This window comes from Panicum virgatum, chromosome 1N (genome assembly GCF_016808335.1).
Source record: "Panicum virgatum strain AP13 chromosome 1N, P.virgatum_v5, whole genome shotgun sequence".
Classification (NCBI taxonomy): Eukaryota; Viridiplantae; Streptophyta; class Magnoliopsida; order Poales; family Poaceae; genus Panicum; species Panicum virgatum.
In genome coordinates this window covers 54525641-54545536 of record NC_053145.1, presented here as the reverse complement: position 1 = coordinate 54545536, position 19896 = coordinate 54525641, and the positions used below count along the sequence as shown (strand labels likewise).

The 19896-nt window shown below is 50.3% G+C and overlaps 2 protein-coding genes across 2 annotated transcripts; both read left to right on the top strand.

The window, feature by feature from the left end:
* Nucleotides 1–14890: 14890 nt before the first annotated feature.
* Nucleotides 14891–17548, top strand: LOC120656722 (FT-interacting protein 3-like). Its single transcript, XM_039934908.1, has 2 exons — nucleotides 14891–15866; nucleotides 15983–17548. Exons 1-2 carry the CDS (start codon nucleotides 14947–14949, stop codon nucleotides 17397–17399), a joined length of 2337 nt encoding a protein of 778 aa, XP_039790842.1. The 5' UTR covers nucleotides 14891–14946; the 3' UTR covers nucleotides 17400–17548.
* A 199-nt stretch (nucleotides 17549–17747) lies between these two features.
* On the top strand, nucleotides 17748–19849 carry LOC120656723 (pentatricopeptide repeat-containing protein At5g39350-like). The gene has a single exon (XM_039934910.1). The coding sequence runs from the start codon at nucleotides 17895–17897 to the stop codon at nucleotides 19725–19727; it is 1833 nt and encodes a 610-aa protein (XP_039790844.1). The 5' UTR covers nucleotides 17748–17894; the 3' UTR covers nucleotides 19728–19849.
* Nucleotides 19850–19896: the final 47 nt, after the last annotated feature.

Sequence of the window (19896 nt, the reverse complement as noted above, 5' to 3'; positions counted from 1 at the left end):
CTGGCAATTGTGCCGTGTGCTACGGAGGATGAGGAGTCCGGTAGCAGCTTAAAACTTGGATTTTGTGTGGGTCAACACTACGTGTTACCCAGTACAAGGAAAAACTTGCTTTGAAAATCCTTTCTTTCAAATGAACCACTGCATAAAGATTTGCTTTCCGCAAATTAAACCCTAGCCTTATCCTTGATTTACCCTGTGCATTATATTCTATTTATACCCCCTCTGTGGGTGTGGTTGGACTTGCTGAGTACGTTTGTACTCACCCCATTCTTAATTTTTACAGAGGAAGATCCAGACTTCGTTCCCGAAGACGTTGAGTAGAGGTTCCGTCCTGCACCCAACCTTGCCTGTGCATAGGGTCACCCGCAGGAAGTTCCGTATGGCGCAAGACTCTGATGACCCCCTTTTCATAGTTAATATCGTTGTGTGGGGGTTGGTTGTTATCCTCGCGATAGTGGCGCTTCACTCCCCACTTCCGCGTAGAGTTGTACGGTGATGTACCATCCGATGTAATAAAAGTGTTATCAGCCTCCTGGGACTGATATTGTATCACTTTTAAGTCTTCTCTTATGAGGGGACGCTTCACCATGTAACCATGTCTCCCCGGATATATAAGGGCGGGCAGGGACCCCCTCAAAACACATCTACATCTAAGGCAATACGAACCACCACACAGGACGTAGGGTATTACGCAACTTGCGGCCCAAACCTATCTAAATCTTTGTGTTCCTTGCACCATCGAGTACCAGAGCCGTCGATCTCTACCTACAAACCCTACTGCTAAGGGTATCACTGAGCAGTTTGGCGGTAAACACCGACAGCTGGCGCGCCAGGTAGGGAACTCGGCGAGTTCATCGGCGAGTTCGATGGCCACTTTCGCTTTCAGCACTATGATGCCTCCCAGAGGTGCCACCTTCATCTTCGATTCGTGGGTCTGCGTCGCCAATGGTTCAGGCGGCTTCGATAGCCACTTAACCTACTCTCCCACGCCGAAGAGATCTATGTCAGAAGACTCCAACAAGCTCGCCAGATCTCATGATCGCGGCGTTATGTTGCTTCCCGACCTCGCCAAGGAGATCGAGCTGAAACTCGAAAACTACTCGAGTTCAATTCGGACTCAGATTGATCTCAAACCGAAATTCACTCGGATTGGGACTCATATCGCGCAACCCGTCTTTGGTTTGCGCAATTCATCGTCTGTTTACAAATAGATGATTAGATCCTCCTATGAAAATAGCTTGGATCGTCTACTTCACGTCGAAAACCAAACAACCACCGCTAGCCGGGAGGCACCCGTTTTTGATGTTTACCCAGATCCAGTCGAGTCACCTCAAGACAGCCTAGATTTCATCACCAATGCGCTGGCTAAGATGCAACTCAAATCTCGCCGAGGTCATATCCTCGCAGAACTACTTGACAACCTGCGAGAGGTCGCCAGCATTGATGATCTCCCATTTCAACACGACACTCCCCTCGAAACCGAGAGGGAAACTGGCTCCGGTGGAACTGTCCTAGCTGATTACGAATCAGACTTGGAAAGCTTCTCTCACGAGCGTTTGGTTCCGGTAATCATCCAGCCTGGGGGAGCTCCAAGCCTCCATGATCCAAACGAAGCCTTGGATCAGATCTCCGCAGACAATCTGACCCAAGATGCTCCAGCTGATGAAGACGAAGTCACTCGTACAGCTCACAGGGAAAGGAATCAACGCAAAGAAATGCGCAGGACTCGGGCGGCCGAACGTGCTCATCTCCCGCAACGCAACCTCAACAACGAATTCAACAAAGTTGCGGATCCCGTCTTCAGAACACCAATCGCCGCAATGACAGAAGCAACCCTGCGACTCATGACGATGCTCCAGAATCCCGAGTTGGAACGAGTCATAAATCTCACCAAAAACGCTGTTGAACAACTCGAGGGACAGAACCCCCTATCCTCGCTTCACGGTACGCGATCAAGGGCTACTACAACAGCAATACCTCAAGCAAGCCGTACCCCCGGAGGCCACCAGCGTCAACAGCAGCAGGAACAGCAGAACCGAAGAAACCAAGAGAATCAGGAAGCTGCGAGTAGTCATCGCCCCAGAGGTGGCCAACCACAAGCAAATCAAGCTCCTGGCCCTCAGCCAAACCGCAACAACAACAACCATGGGAACAATAGGGAAGAGGTAGCCGATTCCATTATGGACGCACAGGACATCATCAATGCAAGATGCAGAGCGCAACTTGCGGACAACTCCGACCGCTTCCAAACCCTGAGCAAGGCTTTCGACAACATCGAGTACCCGAAGGATTTCAAGCCTACGAACATCCAAAAGTACGACGGTAAGCAAGACCCATCTCAATGGTTACGTTTATACTCAACCGCTATTAGTGTTGCAGGGGGAGATACCAACACCAAGGTCATCTACCTCCCGATGGCCCTGCAGCCCGCACCCCTCACATGGCTCGAAAGCCTGGCGCGCGAGTCAATCCACTCGTGGGAGGACCTCAAGAAGGCGTTCGTCAACAACTTCCAAGGGTCGCTACACCGAGTAGCTACTCGCCACGCCCTATCCATGATCAAGCAGGAGCAAGGTGAGTCGATCAGATCCAACGTCAAGCGCTTCTTCGACACAAGAGCTACCATCCCCGACGTCGTCGACGACGACGTCATTGACTACTTCCAGAGCGGCATCACCGTCCAGTCACTATACCGCGACTTTGGGCGTAATCGGCCCAAAACGGTGGTAGATCTACGTGACATGATGCAGTGCTGGGCATATGAAGAGGAGCAAGAACGCAGTCACTTTCCCCGCCGCAACAACGACAACAACGGAAAGCGCCACAATGACCGTGGAGGGCCCAGCAACCAGTGGGATCCTACGCGTAAACGTAAGCCTGACGACACTGTCGGCACAATGGATCGCACACCGCGTGGTAAGAAGGGCGACAAGCCGCAGGACCAGTTCGACAAGATCTTTCAAAACAAAAGATGTTCAATCCACCCCAGGAGCAACCACTCGATGTGGGAGTGCACGATCCTGCGCAAATCCTTCCAGTCGGCACCTGCTACTACTCCAAAGAAAGAACAAGCCAAAGATGATGAAAACGACAAGAAAGACCCTGATGGTTTCCAACAGCACAAAAATGTCGTCAACGTCATATTTGGAGGAGATCCTAGCTTCTCCAAGCGAGCTCAGAAGATCCTACTCAGAGAGATCCTCTCAGTTGAGCCAGCAATTCAGAGGCCACTCAAATATAGCGAGGTCCCCATTACCTTCTCCAGGGAGGATCAGTGGACCAGCTTCTCTGAACCTAGAAAGTTCCCGCTAGTACTCGATCCAGTCATTTAGAGCTCCAAGCATACTCGAGTACTCATCCACGGCGGAAGTGGGCTCAACCTGATCTTTGCAAGCACATTGGTAAAGATGGGCCTCAACTATATGAGTCTGCTTACCCCAAGCAAGGCTCCATTCTACGGTATCATCCCCGGGAATTTCTCTACACCAATTGGCTCGGTTACACTCCCAGTCACATTTGGTACAGAACAAAACTTCTGGACAGAGTACATCAAATTCTAAGTAGCCGACTTCGAGTCCTCTTACCATGCTATCTTGGGAAGACCTGCACTAGCCAAGTTCATGGCAGTGCCCCACTATGTCTACCTGCTCCTCAAGATGCCAGGCAACACAGGAGTCCTTTCACTACGCGGAGACCTCCTCAAGTCTTTCGAATGTGACAAGGAAGCAATAGATCATGTGGCCACAATCCGGGTTTCTAGCTCTGTCAGCGAAATACTTGCTGCTGCTAAGGAACTCTCCCTCAAGGAGTCGATGCCTTCTAAAAAATAAAGCCAATCATCGGTTAAACCAACTGGTGATGTGGGCACCAAGACTATCCAGTTACAGGAGGGAGACGACTCCAAGACAGCCATCATCGGAGCAGGACTGGGTGACAAATAGGAACTCAAGCTCGTCAACTTCCTTAGGGCCAACCGAGACGTATTCGCATGGAAACCAGCGGATATGCCAGGGGTGCCCAAGGAGTTGATCGAGCATGCCTTGAAGGTCGACCCTAATGCCACACCAAAGAAGCAACGGCTACGGCGGTTCTTACCAGACAAGCGAGAAGCCATCAAGAAAGAGCTGGCAAAACTACTCACTGCAAGGTTCATCAAGGAAGTCTACCACCCTGACTGGTTGGCCAACCCTGTGCTCGTCCAGAAGAAGAACAACAACGAGTGGAGAATGTGCGTCGACTACACTGATCTAAACAAGCATTGCCCGAAGGATCCTTTCGGGCTACCACGTATTGATCAAGTAATCGACTCAACCGCAGGATGTGTCATATTATCCTTCCTCGACTGCCACACAGGGTATCATCAGATTGCCCTAAAAAAAGAAGACCAAATCAAGACGGCCTTCATCATCCCTTACGAGGCATACGCCTACAAGACCATGTCCTTCGGGTTGAAGAATGTTGGCGCTACCTACCAGCGTGTGATACAGCTGTGCTTCTCCAATCAGCTACATCGCAATGTTGAAGCCTATGTTGACAATGTCATTGTCAAAATGAAGACCTAGGATCAATTCATTATTGACCTGGAAGAGACCTTCAACAGCCTCCGAAAATTCCGCTGGAAGCTCAACCCAACCAAGTGCGTCTTTGGTGTACCCTCTGGAAAACTACTCGGATTCATCGTCAGTAACCAAGGAATTGAGGCTAATCCAGAGAAGATCAATGCCATCATGGCCATGGATGCTCCAGCTACCATCAAGGACGTCCAGAAGCTTACAGGCTGCATGGCAGCCTTGAATCGATTCTTGTCCAAGCTTGGCGAACGGGGATTACCCTTCTTCAAACTCCTAAAGCGACAAGATAAATTCGAGTGGACTCCAGAAGCCGCAGAAGCACTCGAGAATCTCAAGCATCATCTCCAGTCACCGCCGATTCTAACCGCTCCACTACCCGGTGAGGAATTACTCCTCTACATCGCTGCGACTACCCATGTAGTCAGTACGGCGATAGTAGTCGAATGCCCGGAGGAAGGCCACGCTTACGGTGTTCAGAGGCCAGTCTACTTCATCAGCGAAGTACTCTCTGAATCAAAGGTTAGATATCCATCAATTCAGAAACTTCTGTATGGAATTCTAATCACCTCCAGGAAGCTCCGGCATTACTTCGACGAATACAAGATCTCAGTCATAACTGACTTCCCATTGGGGGATATACTCCACAATCGAGATGCCACTGGACGAATCTCAAAGTGGGCAGTTGAACTGGGAGCTTTGGAAATCAACTTCAAGTCAAGAACAGCAATCAAGTCACAAGCACTAGTCGACTTCTTGGCTGAATGGCGGGAAAATCAAATTCCAGCACCCCAAAACATTCCAGAGCATTGGGTGATGTACTTCAATGGCTCACTCAAGATCGATGGAGGCGGCGCAGGAGTTTTGTTCATCTCCCCCAAGGGAGAACAATTGAAGTATGTGTTCCAAATCTTGTTCAAGGTCTCCAACAATGAAGCTAAATACGAGGCATTGCTACACGGCCTCCGACTAGCAGTATCTCTCGGCATCAAGCGACTACTTGTCTACGGCGATTCTCTACTCGTCGTTCAACAAGTCAATAAAGAATGGGACGTCAAAAAGGATACAATGGACGCATATGTCGCAGAAATCAGAAAGCTCTTAAACAAGTTCTCAGGATTGGAAATCCACCACGTCGATCGCAACAACAACGTGGGAGCTGATGTCCTCTCCAAACTTGGGTCCACTCGAGCAGCTGTTCCACCAGGAGTTTTTGTCCATGAACTTCACCACCCATCAGTCAAGAAACAAAGCCAACAAGCCACTGACACAGAGGCCCCGGCCACAGTCAGAGAAGTGTTGATGATTGAAGAAGATTGGCGGACTCACACCGCACATCGATCCTAAAAGCGCTGAAGCTGCCCGCATCACTAGGCGTAGCAAGGGTTTCGTCCTAGTTGGCGACAACCTATACAAGTTCTCTGCTTTAGGCATCCTCATGAAGTGTGTTACCCTTGAAGAAGGCAAAGACATCCTCCGAGAAATACATGAAGGAGTTTGCGGCAATCACGCTGCATCAAGGACACTAGTTGGCAAGGCGTATAGGTTAGGATTCTTCTGGCCAACAGCTGTTTCGGATGCAGAAGACCTGGTCAGGCGGTGCCCTGGCTGCCAATTCTTCGGCAAGAAGACTCACGTCCCAGCACATAACTTGATAACAATCCCTCCATCATGGCCGTTCGCCTGTTGGAGTTTGGACATGATTGGACCATTAACCGTCGCTCCAAGAGGATTCAATCATGTGCTGGTAGCAGTCGACAAGTTCACCAAGTGGATCGAGTACAAGCACATCATCAAGATCTCATCAGATAGAGCGGTGGACTTCATCTCCGACATTATCCATCAGTTTGGATTTCCTCACACCATTATTACAGATCTTGGCTCCAACTTCACGTCACAATCTTTTTGGGATTTCTATGACAACTCCTGCATTGAGGTCAAATATGCTTCAGTAGCTCATCCTCGGGCAAATGGACAAGTTGAGCGCATCAATGGTTTAGTACTCAATGGCTTGAAGAAAAGACTATGATGCCAACACCAAGAAAGGTGGCAAATGGATTCAAGAACTACCTTATGTAGTCTGGGGGCTGCGAACCCAGCCTAGCAAAGCAACTGGACAATCTCTTTTCTTCCTTACCTATGGGTCAGAGACTATACTACCCGCTGATATCATGTGGAGATCCCCAAGAGTAGAAACCTATCAAGAAGGAGAAGCAGATGAAGCTCGACAACTGGAGTTAGATTCAGTCAAAGAGGCCAGAGTCAACGCCTTAACCCAATCGGCTAGATATCTTCAAGGAGTCAGACGCTATCATGATCGTAATGTCCAGCAAAGATCCTTCAACATTGGAGATCTAGTACTTCGCCGGATTCAGGATTAGACATGACTGCACAAATTAAATTCCAGATGGGAAGGTCCCTTCATCGTAACTAAGGTTACAAGACCAGGTTCATATAGAATCACTGATGCAGATGGCAAAGAGGTACTGAATTCCTGGAACATCGAGCACTTCCGCAAGTTTTATCCTTGAACCAAGTAATCTAGTATTGTCAGTTGATTTCTTTAATGAAGCAAGGGTCCTTAACGGCATATCGACTACATTAAAGGCAATCTCCCCGTCTGACAGAATCCCCAGTTCAGGATACCTTATACAGTTTTTCATCAGGATAACTACACAAGCCGTATCCTTGCCCTTAATATAAGGGCACAACCTACTCGCCTAGCTCGAGAAGGTGAATGGATACCTTTACTAGTTGTCCATCTTGGGTAACTCGACGGAGTTCATCCTAACATGTCAACTATGAGGAACTCCAGTATTGTTGTAAATGCAAAACTACTCGCTTGCTCGAGTACGTTCTGGATACTACTATATTTTGTCCATCTTGGGCAACCCGACGGGGTTCGCCCTAATAGGTCAATCTTAGTAGTTACTCCAGTCTACAAGTTAGACACCTTACTCGCCTCGCTCGAGTAAGTTTCGGATATCTTTCTGATATTTACATCTTGGACAACCCGACGGGGTTCGTACCTAACAGTTTTTCCTTAAGGATTACTCCAGTCCTTGGTTAAAGGACACCTTACTCGTCTTGCTTGAGTAAGCCTTGGATATCCCTATGACATTTACGTCTTAGGCAACCCGAGGGGGTTCGTACCTAACAGTTTTGTCATATGGATTACTCCAGTCCTTGGTAAGGACACACTACTCGCTTGCTCGAGTAGTTTATGGATACCTTTACAAGTTTCTCAAATCGGGTATTCTGACGGGACTCATCCTACATGATTAACTTTAAGGATTACTCCATTCAAATATTCTACTCGATTAGTTCATATTTATCCTACGGTATCAGATCATGCTTCTGAAGACACACAAACATGATGCAAATTATGGACAACGACAAGAACCCAATGAAGATTATAAGAGTTGTTACAAACAGTCTACTCTGCCATGTTCTTCAGAATTTCCTCCGCAATCACTTCTGATTCCTTACAATACTCTCGGAATTTCTCATCAGAGCAACTTGGAGCTATTCCTTTAGCTATCGGAGCTAAATTAAACTGAGGCAAGTATGACTTGACAACTCCTATCATGTGTGTTAGATAATTCTTGGAAGTAGCCATCATAACATCAAAAATTTTCTGGGGAGCTTCTTCCAAATGCTCCACCAAGGACTTGCTACTTGACGACTCTTCTCCAGTATCAACCACATCCACAAGAGCTTGAGCTGCTGCTATTAGTCGAGTATGGTCTTCCGGAGAATCTGATGGGAAGATATCTCAGAAATTGATATAACAAAGCAAAATCAAGACAAAAGATCGAGTGCTTACAGGCTTGGGCAGTCTGCAATTGCTTCTGAAGCCTGGAATTTTCCTCTTGAAGCTTTGATATTTCTTCTTCAAGGTTCTTAATCTGGCGCTTCATGTCACAAATCTCCAGATGATGCTGCTGACTTACTTCATAAAGCTTGTACCGAGCAGCAAGGGCTTCATCCAGTCGTTTGGCAATCATGGCCTTTTGCTCCTCTAAGATCTTTCTATTGTCTACAGTCTTATATAAAGTATGAAACTTTAAGAAAGATCGATTGGCTACATCCTGAGACATACAAGGCGAATCTGATCAGACATCAACAACTACTCGACGAAGACAAGTCGCGGCAGAAGACTCACCTTGGTAAATTTAAACCTCCACTGCATATAATCTGCAAGTTTCTTCATGTTGTCTAGAGACAACAGTGGATCATCAAATAGTTCCTTTCCCAACTCTTCCTGGGCTGACTGAGACAGACTGGAATGGTACCAGTCGAATGGAAGGACCTTTTAACCCTTCTGCTCCACTACTCCCAGACCCACCAGCATTGGAGGCTCCTTCAGCTGCAGCTGGTTTATGTTCAGGTGCTTCAAGGGTTGGCTCGCTTGGCTTTTCAGCTGTGTCTGTACTGGGCAAACTGGCAGCTGGGGTTTTGATCAACCCAATTATAGGGGACTCGGGGGCTAATCGACTAGTTCCCTCTAAACCACTCGACACCAAGTTGCGGAAGTCTTGGACTTGGTTCTTCTCATGCGCCGGAAGATGTTGGACCCTAGCCAAGCAAGATTCTGAATAAGAAAGCTGAGGCAAATAGGATACAATCAACAAAATATTATATACTTACTGGCCGGCATCAAGACGAGGAACTTTTCTCTGCAACATTGATCCGGGAGTCGCCTTCCATTTCTTGCTGTCATCAGAATCAGCATTTACAGAAGTCGGTGGCATGCAATACCAGGATTTATAATTTTTCTACAGAAAAAAGGCCAAGAATTAGTCAGAAGATCACAAATTGTTAACTACAAGTACTCGACATGGTATACAAAACACATACCCAGGCATTCTCGGGAGGATTTTGTGCCGAGAAGAGTGTTGGAAGCGTCAAAGACTTGTCGAAGTTATCGAGTACTTTGCAGTATCTCTTTATTACTTCAGACTGAGCCATTGACTCTGAGGACATCCTAGTGGGATCCTGCGTGCCTTCATATCTAAAGACAGGATGCTTTCGCAGCTGGAGAGTCTGCATCCGGCGACTGATAATTGAGAAGACCACATGATCTTCAATGACTCCCTTCTTCTTAACAATGGCTATTGCACGAAGAATGGCTTCAACTTACTTGCCACCAGGTTCTCTACTCGACCAGCTCTCCTGGACTTGGGGGCACCAGCAGTCCTTTCTGTAAGTGGGGATTCAAAGTTCCCAACATGGAACCATAACTTCTTCCATTCGGTTCCTTTACCCGTCGGATCATAAGCCAAGTACTCGCATCGGTTCTCAGGGCGGAGTACCAATTCACATCCCCCGACAACGGCGGGATTGATGGCATTAGGGATGGGAACATGGAAGAAGAAATGTTGAAAAAGGTAGAAATGGGGGAGAATTCCAAGGAATGCCTCACAGAAATGAGTAAAAATTGAAAGATGCAAGATTGATTGGGGAGTGAGATGGTGTAATTGAATTCCCCAGAACTGAAGCAGTCTATAGAAAAATTCTGACATGGGAAGAGTGAGACCACGTTCTACAAAATCGCGAAGTATAATGGTCTCAAGGGTACCTTCCATGGGGTAATCTTCTCCTTCACCAGCGCGCCACTGGCTTACGCCCTGCTCTTGGAGGAGACCCATACTCTCCAACTCCCGGACCAGTGATTCAGACATCTTGCTTTTAAGCCAACCTGTGGACATATTGGCGATCGCTTCCTCTTCAATCTTGGACTTGTTCTTCTTGGGAGCCATCTCAAAGTCACGAGTTTTGGCTCGGGGGCTACGAGAGGGGCTCTTGGATTTTGACTGAGAAGAGGCGAATGTGAATCTGAGTTTGATGGCAGCCAGGAGTCCAAGGGGTAAAATCCTTGGAAGTTTTCAACTGGCTTTATACGATTTTCGGGGGCAATTTTGTGAATATTTGGGATGCCAACGGATTCTTTCCTTCTCAGGGAAGTCTTCAGTTTTTGCCACGAGTTTACATTGATTCTTAAATCTAAATGGATGTATTTAAATTCAAAACTCGGGGGCTGCGGAATATATGTATCAGAGATTTATTTTTCAAATTTTTTGAAAAATAAAGAAGAAGAAAAAGACTGAAGTGACCTTCAGCCTGATTCTACGATTCAATCTAAGGCTCGGGGGCTACTCCATATGGAGCGCGAGTACTTCGCGCACCATATATGATCAAGATTTCGGGGCTTGAGCACCTCACAGCCTCGAAGCAAGCGAAAGTACTTGAAGGACTACTCGAAGAATCAGAAGCAACCAGAAGGATGTTCTGACTACTCGAAGTACTCGAAGACGCCCAGCCAAGTACTTGACGCCTGCAGAACTCGGCTACGAAGAGCTCGGGGGCTTGTCAGAGCCGAGACAGCGGGACTGGTTACAGGCATAGAATATTCTAGAGTAAGGGATAGCTCATAGATGTACCTTACCTCTTTTATAACTACCCGAATAGGCGTAGAACTAGGTGCAGTACAAGAAAACTACCCGATCGTATTGTAGAAGGACTCCAACTATACTCAGTTAGGACTTTCCATGTAACTCTATCCCCCAGATATATAAGGGCGGGCAGGGACCCCCTCAAAACACATCTACACCTAAGACAATACAAACCACCACACAGGACGTAGGGTATTACGCAACTCGCGGCCCGAACATGTCTAAATCTTTGTGTTCCTTGCACCATCGAGTTCCAGAGCCGTCGATCCCTACCTACAAACTCTACTGCTAAGGGTATCCCTGAGCAGGTTTGGCCGTAAACACCGACAGGTGCAGCTGTCGGTGTTTTATCGTCATGCCTACCTAGGGATACACTTAGGTAGAGGGATGATCATGGGGAGACGCCGAGATCAGGAACACGATGTACAAGCAACACGATGGGTTTGTATTGCTTAGGAGGAATGACTTGGAGTCACTAGATGTGTTGAAGAGGTCCCTGCCAACCCTTATATAGACCGGGGAGCAGGGTTACATGAAAACCCTAGGTCGGTATGGCGCCTAGAGTCCCTCCAGAGTACTACTCAGGTGGTTTCTATCCTATCCTACTAGTACATGATATGATATGATATGATATGAGTAGTTACATGGCGTATTTGTACATGACATACCCTATCCTATACCTCGTACAGGACCAAGCCACATCAGGTATCCTGTGGCCTCCGGACTGACATGGTCCACCTAATCCGAATAGCTTCTCCAGGGCCGTGTTTGGTTACAAAATTCTAAATTCCAAATTTTTTTTCCGGCACCTGCATGGAGACTTAAATCTAGACGAAATAAAAAACGCATTGCGACTGCTGTCTGTAAATGGCGAGACGAATCTAATGAACTTAATTAGGCTGTAATTAGATGCTAAATTGCTACAGTAATACTACAGTAAATAACCTCTGATGACGGATTAAATAGGCTCATTAGATTCGTCTCGCGATTTACAGACGAGTTCTGTAATTATTTTTGCGATTAGTCTATGTTTAGTACTTCAAATGTAGAAAGATGTCTTTTCAAAAAAATTACGGGAGTCAACCAAACGGGGCCCAAGTCCTCGTCGTCGTGAACCGCGAGGATGCGGTGGCTCTGGAGGGCGTAGCTGCGGCGCCGGCAAGGAATCACCTTTCATCTCGGTCGCCTTTGCCACGGCCGCGCCTCCTGGTGGGCTCGGTGGATGCTCTTCTTGGACTGCTGGGGTCATTGCAGGAGGTTCTTCCGACGCAAGGTGGCTTAGCCATGGTGGGTCGGATAGGGTGGGGTGCGGCGTGGTGGCACTGCGTTCGAGGGTCTTGACAGGCGCGGCCATGGCGGCGGGAGGTATTGGAGATTGTTTTGGTAGTCTGCTGTAGTGGTAATTACTAAAATTGCAAAAAGTAATATTGGAGATGGGGAGAGAAGATGTTTTGTTAGTGGGAGATGAGTAATATGCAGGAGATGCTCTAAAAGCAGTTTCATCTGTCATGGCTCCACAGTGCCGCAAGGATGACGACTGCGGCGTCAGGTCATTCCTTGGGCTGCACCTGGAAGTCGTTGCGAATTAAGGCAGCACGGAAGTCGCTTGTTGTTTCAATGGGGTTTTTTGGGATTTCATGAAATTAATTTGGTGAACACGTTAGCAAAAATGTTGACATAGCAGGAAATTAATAGGAGAGAGGGGTGACCGTTTTGTCCCCGCGAAAGAGTCTGGCGCCGTTTTCCAAGTCGATGAAACGCGCACTGAGGGTGTTCACGCTCCCTCTTCCAGCGCTCCCGCTTGCAACTCGCGCGCCAAATCCTTCACTCAGCTCGCGCCAAATCCACATCTCTTCTTCCCTTCCCTGCGGTTGGTGAGGCCTCGACGCAGCAGCTCCTCCGGCGTCTAATCCCTGCTTCCCCCAATCCCCTTGGCTAGCCGCTGCATGCTCGGCGCCCTCCACTTCCAAGCCCCTCGGCGAAGCGCCTCCCGTGACCCCTACGAGAGCGAGGTGGCGCGGTTCTGGGCGGCCAACACCGACGACAAGGTGGGGTCCGCGTGGATGGGGATGCTGTTTTGGTGCAAAAGCGAGGAGGAGAGGGCGGAGGCGGTGGCGCGCGCCGACGAGGCTGCTGCTGGCCGCGTGGGAGCAGCAGTCCACCCCCGGCATCCCTACTAAAGATGCAAATGGATAATCAAAAATCAATGGTGTTTTTGGGTCACCTAATTAATTATGATAGCATTAGTTCATTTCTTCTCCCAAACTATTTACGTATAATGCCATTTTAGTTTATTTTATGAACTTTTTTGGTTGATCCAATGACCTAAAATTATCTAACTTGCATCTCTAGTCCCTACCTGTGGCACTGCGTCGGCATCGACGTGTCTCGCGGTAGTCGCCCTTCTCCGTTTGTTTCAGTCGCCGCTGCCAGAGCTATGTTTCCTAGTGAGTCTGTCTCCTCGTTCCTTCGTGCAAGCAACCATATGCAATCTGATTTACGAAATTTTTGCAACCAAACCTCTTAATTTCAAGTTACATAAGATTAAATCAAGCTCTGTTTAGTTCTCAAAATTTTTCATATGCTACAATAACTTTGAACGTTTGACCACTAATTAGAAGTATTAAATATAAATAACTGACAAAATCCATTTCATAATTTTCTTCAAAAAAAATCCATTCCATAATCCAAGGGTGAAATCGCGAGACGAATCTAATGAATCTAATTATGTAATGATTAGACAATATTGTGCTACAGTAACAATCTCTAATGATGCATTGATTGGGCTTAATAGATTCGCCTCACGATTTTCTGTCCATCCATGTAATTAGTTTTATAATTAGTCTATGTTTATTAGTGTTGCAAACGTTGCCAAAAAAATTTGCCCAAAATTTTTTGCTAACTAAATGGGCCCTCAGAACTTAGTTCAAGGGAAGAATTACAGCAGGTTCTCTGCTAGTTTGGCTAAAAAAAGATTTGGTGATTTATGCCTTAGTTTTCTTATCCTCCATATGAAACGTTGACGGACTTGGATCAACACAGTGCAATCTGAAAAAAAAAACTATAGAGTTCTCATGGTACATTTGATCACAACACAATTCACATATTAAATACCATATCATGTCTATGAAACCGTGCAATTAAATTGTGCACCGATAGTGACAGTTTTATTTTAAAAAAAGAACTGACGTGGTAACGGTACCATAAAACTTCCACCGAGACTGGCTAATTCAGTCATCAGCCTAGTCTGCTTGGTCAGAGGTCACGGGCTCACAGCACGGCAGTCATGGACTCATGGCTAACGCGGCAGTTTTTAATAAGCAGCAGCCAAAAAAATAAGCAAAAAGCTTCGTTCAGAAACACTAATTAATCCTCAGTAGAGAGCGTAGAAAGCAAAATTGCTTGATAAAATGCTTATCAATCACATTGCTTAAGCATTCAACTCAACTAATTGCAGACACATTTAGCTTCGGTTAGCGAGAGAGAAATAAAAGTAAGCAGCTTAACTGACGAAGGTTGACGTCCCAGACGACCAAACGCTAGCCAACATGGTTGTTCATCTTAGTTGATCTTCCCACTCACACACCCCTGACCCAGAGGCGGGAGCTCTCAAAGCTGCGTCATGTGTATGTATGACATGCCTCTTTACACATACGACAGAACGTTACTCGAACTAACCCCGGCAGATGACCAACGTCCCTCAGCAAACACACCAACCGTGTCGATCACCAAACCCCACAAAAAAATCCATGCGCATGCGGCCAGCACGCTCGGCGTCACGACTACCCGGCCGTTTGGTGGCCAGACGTACCGCAGACGAAGTGCGGGACGCACATAAGAGCATGCAGCTAGCTTCCTCTCACGTACCGAAACCAGTGTCGCTCTGCCAACTCGATCTAGCTCGCGTTTGCCGCGCGCGGTGGATGGCCAGCGTCCTGCCGAGGTTCGGCCCGTTCGGCCCTCTGCCGCCGCCGCACGATGAGTTCGGGATCAAGGAGACGAGGCCCCGTCTCGCCGGCGGCCGGGCCGGCGGGTACGACCTCGTGGAGCGGATGGAGTACCTGTACGTGCGCGTCGTCAAGGCGCGGGACCTCAGGTGGCGCGGCGGCGCCATCGACCCGTTCGCCGAGGTGAAGCTCGGGGGCTACTCCTGCGCGACGCGGCACATCGAGAAGACGGCGAGCCCCGAGTGGAACGACGTGTTCGCCTTCTCGCGGGAGCGGATCCAGGCGTCGTTCCTGGACGTGGTGGTTCGGGGCAAGGGCTTCGCCAAGGACGACTACGTCGGGCGCTGCCGCTTCGACCTGGGCGACGCCCCCGGGCGGGTGCCCCCCGACAGCGCGCTCGCGCCGCAGTGGTACCACGTCTTCGACGCCAAGGGCGAGCGCGCAGGGGAGGTGATGCTGGCCGTGTGGTTCGGCACGCAGGCCGACGAGTGCTTCCCGCTGGCCGTGCACGCGGACGCCGCGCTCGCCGTGGACGCCAAGCTCGCCGCGCACATCCGCTGCAAGCAGTACACCGTGCCGCGCCTCTGGTACGTGCGCGTCAACGTCATCGAGGCCCGCGACGTCGCGTTCGCGGACAAGGCCCGCGTCGGCGAGGTGTTCGTGCGCACCAGGATAGCCGGGCAGGTGCACAGGACCAAGACGTGCGTCTCCCGCCTGCCGTCGTACGGCTGGAACGAGGACCACCTGTTTGTCGCCGCCGAGCCGTTCGAGGACCACCTCATCCTCTCCGTCGAGGACCGCGTCAAGGTCGACAAGGAGGAGGTCATCGGCCACGTCCACATTCCGTTCAAGGAATTCGAACGACGGTGGGACGCTCGCCCGATTCGCCCAAGATGGTACGTGCTGTGCATTTGACGCCGGAATTTCAACTGAAAACAGTTGGCAGATCAAGAAATGGATTAAATAATTATAGGGAGATTTGTTAACCAGAAGCTTTATTTCGATTCGGCAGGTTCAATTTGGTGCGGCCAGAAGGCGCCGCTAAGATCGAGAAGTTCTCCGCCAAGATAAGCGTCCGGCTCTGCCTCGAAGGCGGGTACAGAGTGCTATCAGAGCCGGTCCACTACCTGAGCGACGTCCGGCCGGCGGCGAGGGAGCTGTGGCACAACCGGCCGCCCATCGGCCTCATCGAGCTCGGTATCCACAACGCGTTCGGCCTGAGCGCCATGCGCACGCGCGACGGCCGCGGCTCCTGCGACGCCTACTGCGTCGCCAAGTACGGCGTGAAGTGGTTCCGCACGCAGACCGTCATCGACAGCCTCGCGCCGCGGTTCCACCAGCAGTGCTACTGGGACGTGCACGACCACTGCACCGTGCTCACCGTCGCCGTCTTCCACAACTGCCAGATCGGCGACAAGGGCGGCCTCGTGACCGGCGACCCCGTCAAGGACGTCCTCCTCGGCAAGGTGCGCATCCGGCTCTCCACGCTCGAGACCGGGCGCATCTACACGCACGCGTACCCGCTCATCTCCCTCCACGGCGGCGGCATCAAGAAGATGGGCGAGCTCCAGCTCGCCGTGCGGTTCTCGAGCACGTCGACGCTGGGCCTGCTCCAGACGTACGCGCAGCCGCACCTGCCGCCGATGCACTACCACCGCCCGCTGTCCATCGTGCACCAGGAGACGCTGCGGCGCGAGGCCGTCGCGCTCATCGCGCACCGGCTGGGCCGGATGGACCCGCCGCTGCGCCGGGAGTGCGTCGAGCACCTCTGCGAAGCGCACTCGCACCGGTGGAGCATGCGGCGCAGCAAGGCCCACTTCTTCCGCCTCATGGCGGCGCTGGCGCCCGTGTTCGCGGCGCTCCGGTGGTTCGTCGACGTCTGCCACTGGAAGAACCCGGCGACCACCGTCGCGGTGCACATCATCTACGCCATCCTCGTGTGCTGCCCCAACCTCATCCTGCCCACCTTCTTCGTGTATAAGTTCCTGCTGGGGCTGTGGAACTACCGGTGCCGGCCGAGGCACCCGTGGCACGTCGACACCAAGGTGTCGCACGCCGAGCTGGCGCACCCGGACGAGCTGGACGAGGAGTTCGACGAGTTCCCGACGGCGCGGCCGCACGAGGTGGTGCGCATGCGCTACGACCGCCTGCGGAGCCTCGGGGCGCGGATCCAGGAGATGGTCGGCGACGTCGCGGCGCACGCCGAGCGCGCCCGGTGCGCGATGACGTGGCGGGACCCCCGCGCCACGGCCTTGTACCTCCTGTGGTGCCTGTTCCTTGCGGTGACCACCTTCCTGGCGCCGTTCCAGGCGGTGGCGCTGCTGACGGGGTTCTACGTGATGCGGCACCCGGCGCTCCGGCAGAGGCTGCCCGATCTGCCGACCAACTTCTTCCGGCGACTGCCCTGCAAGGTCGATTGCCTACTTTGATAGGGGTCCTGGATGAAATGAAGTTTTTACTAGTCTGTAACGTGAAAATTTTGTCTTGCTCACCTATTGCAATCTAAATGGTTGTATACTTGTAGTTGTATCAACTATCAACACACTTGTAAGTTTGCAAGGCAGACGTTTTGGGCTGACTGCCTCACGTAGTCACTTGCAGTCAGTCGTGCACCGGCAAAGAGGCGTTCGTCTAGTCTCCATTGACAAGCCAGTCAACATATCTGGACCTTCCAATATTCTCAGTTCGCATTCAATTTCACCTCAAATTACCCACCGACCGAAATTACCCCAAGACCGTCGGATCGAAGGATCCTGTCCCTGAAATTCTGAGTGGCAACCAGCCCTCTTGTCCGGCAATGCCTCGTCTTCCTCCGCTCCAAGAACTCCTCTACTACCCCGCTCCCTCCCGCCATCGCGGCCCAGCTCCACGCGGTCCTCCTCACGTCCGGTCACCTCCGCCGCGACAGTCGTCGTCTCCTATTTATGTCTTACTGCGCCTGCGGCGGCCCCTTCGATGCCCACAACCTAATCGCTCAAATGCCCCAGCCGCCTCCCGTTTCCTTCTCCAACACCCTCCTCCGCTCCTACACCGACCTCGGCTTCAACCGACAGGCCCTCGTTCTCTACTCCCGGATGCGCGACTTCGACCACCTCACCTTCCCCTTGCCCGCCAAGGCCTGCGGCGGCCTACGCCTCCGCCGCCATGGTCGCGCCGTGCACTGCCGCGCCCTCGCCGCGGGCTTCGGCGGCGACGCGTACGTGCAGAACGCGCTCGTTTCCATGTACTCGAGGTGCAGAGAAGTGGATGCGGCGGCGGAGGTGTTCGGCGCAATGCGGAGCCGAACAGTCGTGTCGTGGAATGCAGTCATTGCCGGGTATGTCAAGAACGACCGCGCAGAGAGGGCATTGGAGGTGTTCGAGAAGATGGTTGGCGTTGGCGTTGGCATTGACCGCGCCACGGTTGTGTCAGTGCTGCCTGCTTGTGCGCAAGCCAAGGACTTGCGAACAGGGAGAGCTGTGCACCGGTTGGCTGAGGGGAGAGGCTTGGGGAATTATGTTGCGGTGAAGAATGCTTTGATTGACATGTACGGGAAGTGTGGAAGCTTGGAGGATGCAAGAAGGGTGTTTGACGAGGACAAATATCATAAGGATGTTGTTTCTTGGACGGCGATGATCGGTGCATATGTGCTGAATGACCGCGCAGGCGAGGCCTTGACTGTTGGTTGTGAGATGCTGATGAACAGTGAAGCACAGCCCAATGCTGTGACCATGGCACATCTACTCTCAGCTTGTGCTAGTTTGCCATCTGGGAAGCATGCAAAGTGCACACATGCATTATGCATTAGACTTGGGATTCAATCAGACATTGTTGCTGAGACTGCACTTGTTGACAGTTATGCAAAATGTGGCCATATGAAGATGATAGAGATTATTGTCGAGAAAGGATCACGACAGACAGAAACTTGGAATGCAGCAATCTCTGGTTATACTTACAGAAAAAAGGAAAAGAAAGCTATAGAGCTGTTTAAGCAAATGATTGAAGAATCAGTGCGCCCAGATTCTGTAACAATGACAAGTGTCCTCCCAGCCTACGCAGAATCCGCTGACCTGGTACAAGCGAAGAACATCCACTGTTTCTTACTGACTCTGGGGTTTCTTGGGAGTGCAGAGATTGCCACCGGTTTGATTGATGTGTATGCCAAGGTGGGTAATTTGGACGTGGCATGGGGGCTCTTCAAGTGTATGCCTGAAAAGGACATTGTTGCCTGGACTACTGTTATTGCTGGATACGGAATGCACGAACATGCTCGAACTGCCATCCTGCTATATGATAAGATGGTAGAGTTGGGGGTGAAGCCGAACTACATCACCATGACCTCATTTCTGTACTCTTGTAGCCATGCCGGTATGATAGATGAAGGGCTTCGTCTGTTTGATGGTATGCAGAACATCCATGGTCTGATGCCTAATGCCGAGCTCTACTCATGCCTGGTTGACATGCTTGGGCGTGCTGGGAGGATCGAGGAGGCGTACTGCCTCATTGAAGACATGCCATTCGAGCCAACTACCTCAGTTTGGGGTGCTCTGCTGGGTGCCTGTGTTCTGCACGAGAATGTTAAATTTGGAGAGATTGCAGCAAAGCATTTGTTTGAGCTTGAACCAGGGAACACTGGGAACTATGTGCTCCTTGGGAAGGTATATGCTGCAGCTGACAGATGGGGTGATGTTCAGAATCTACAGAGAATGATTGAGAAAAGGGGTCTTCGCAAAGATCCAGGATCTAGTGTGGTTGATGCAAAGTCTGAACTGTCCTGAACCGTGATAGAACAGTAAGTCTTATACTTGTGACAGATAGAGCGGTATGATTCTTTGATGTATGCGTCAGTAGAAAAAAATGGTATTAAAACTTGAGTTCAGCAAAGATTGTATTATGCGTTGCTCTACAGGCTACAGCTAACAAGTAGTAGTAGTCTTTATCTTATCT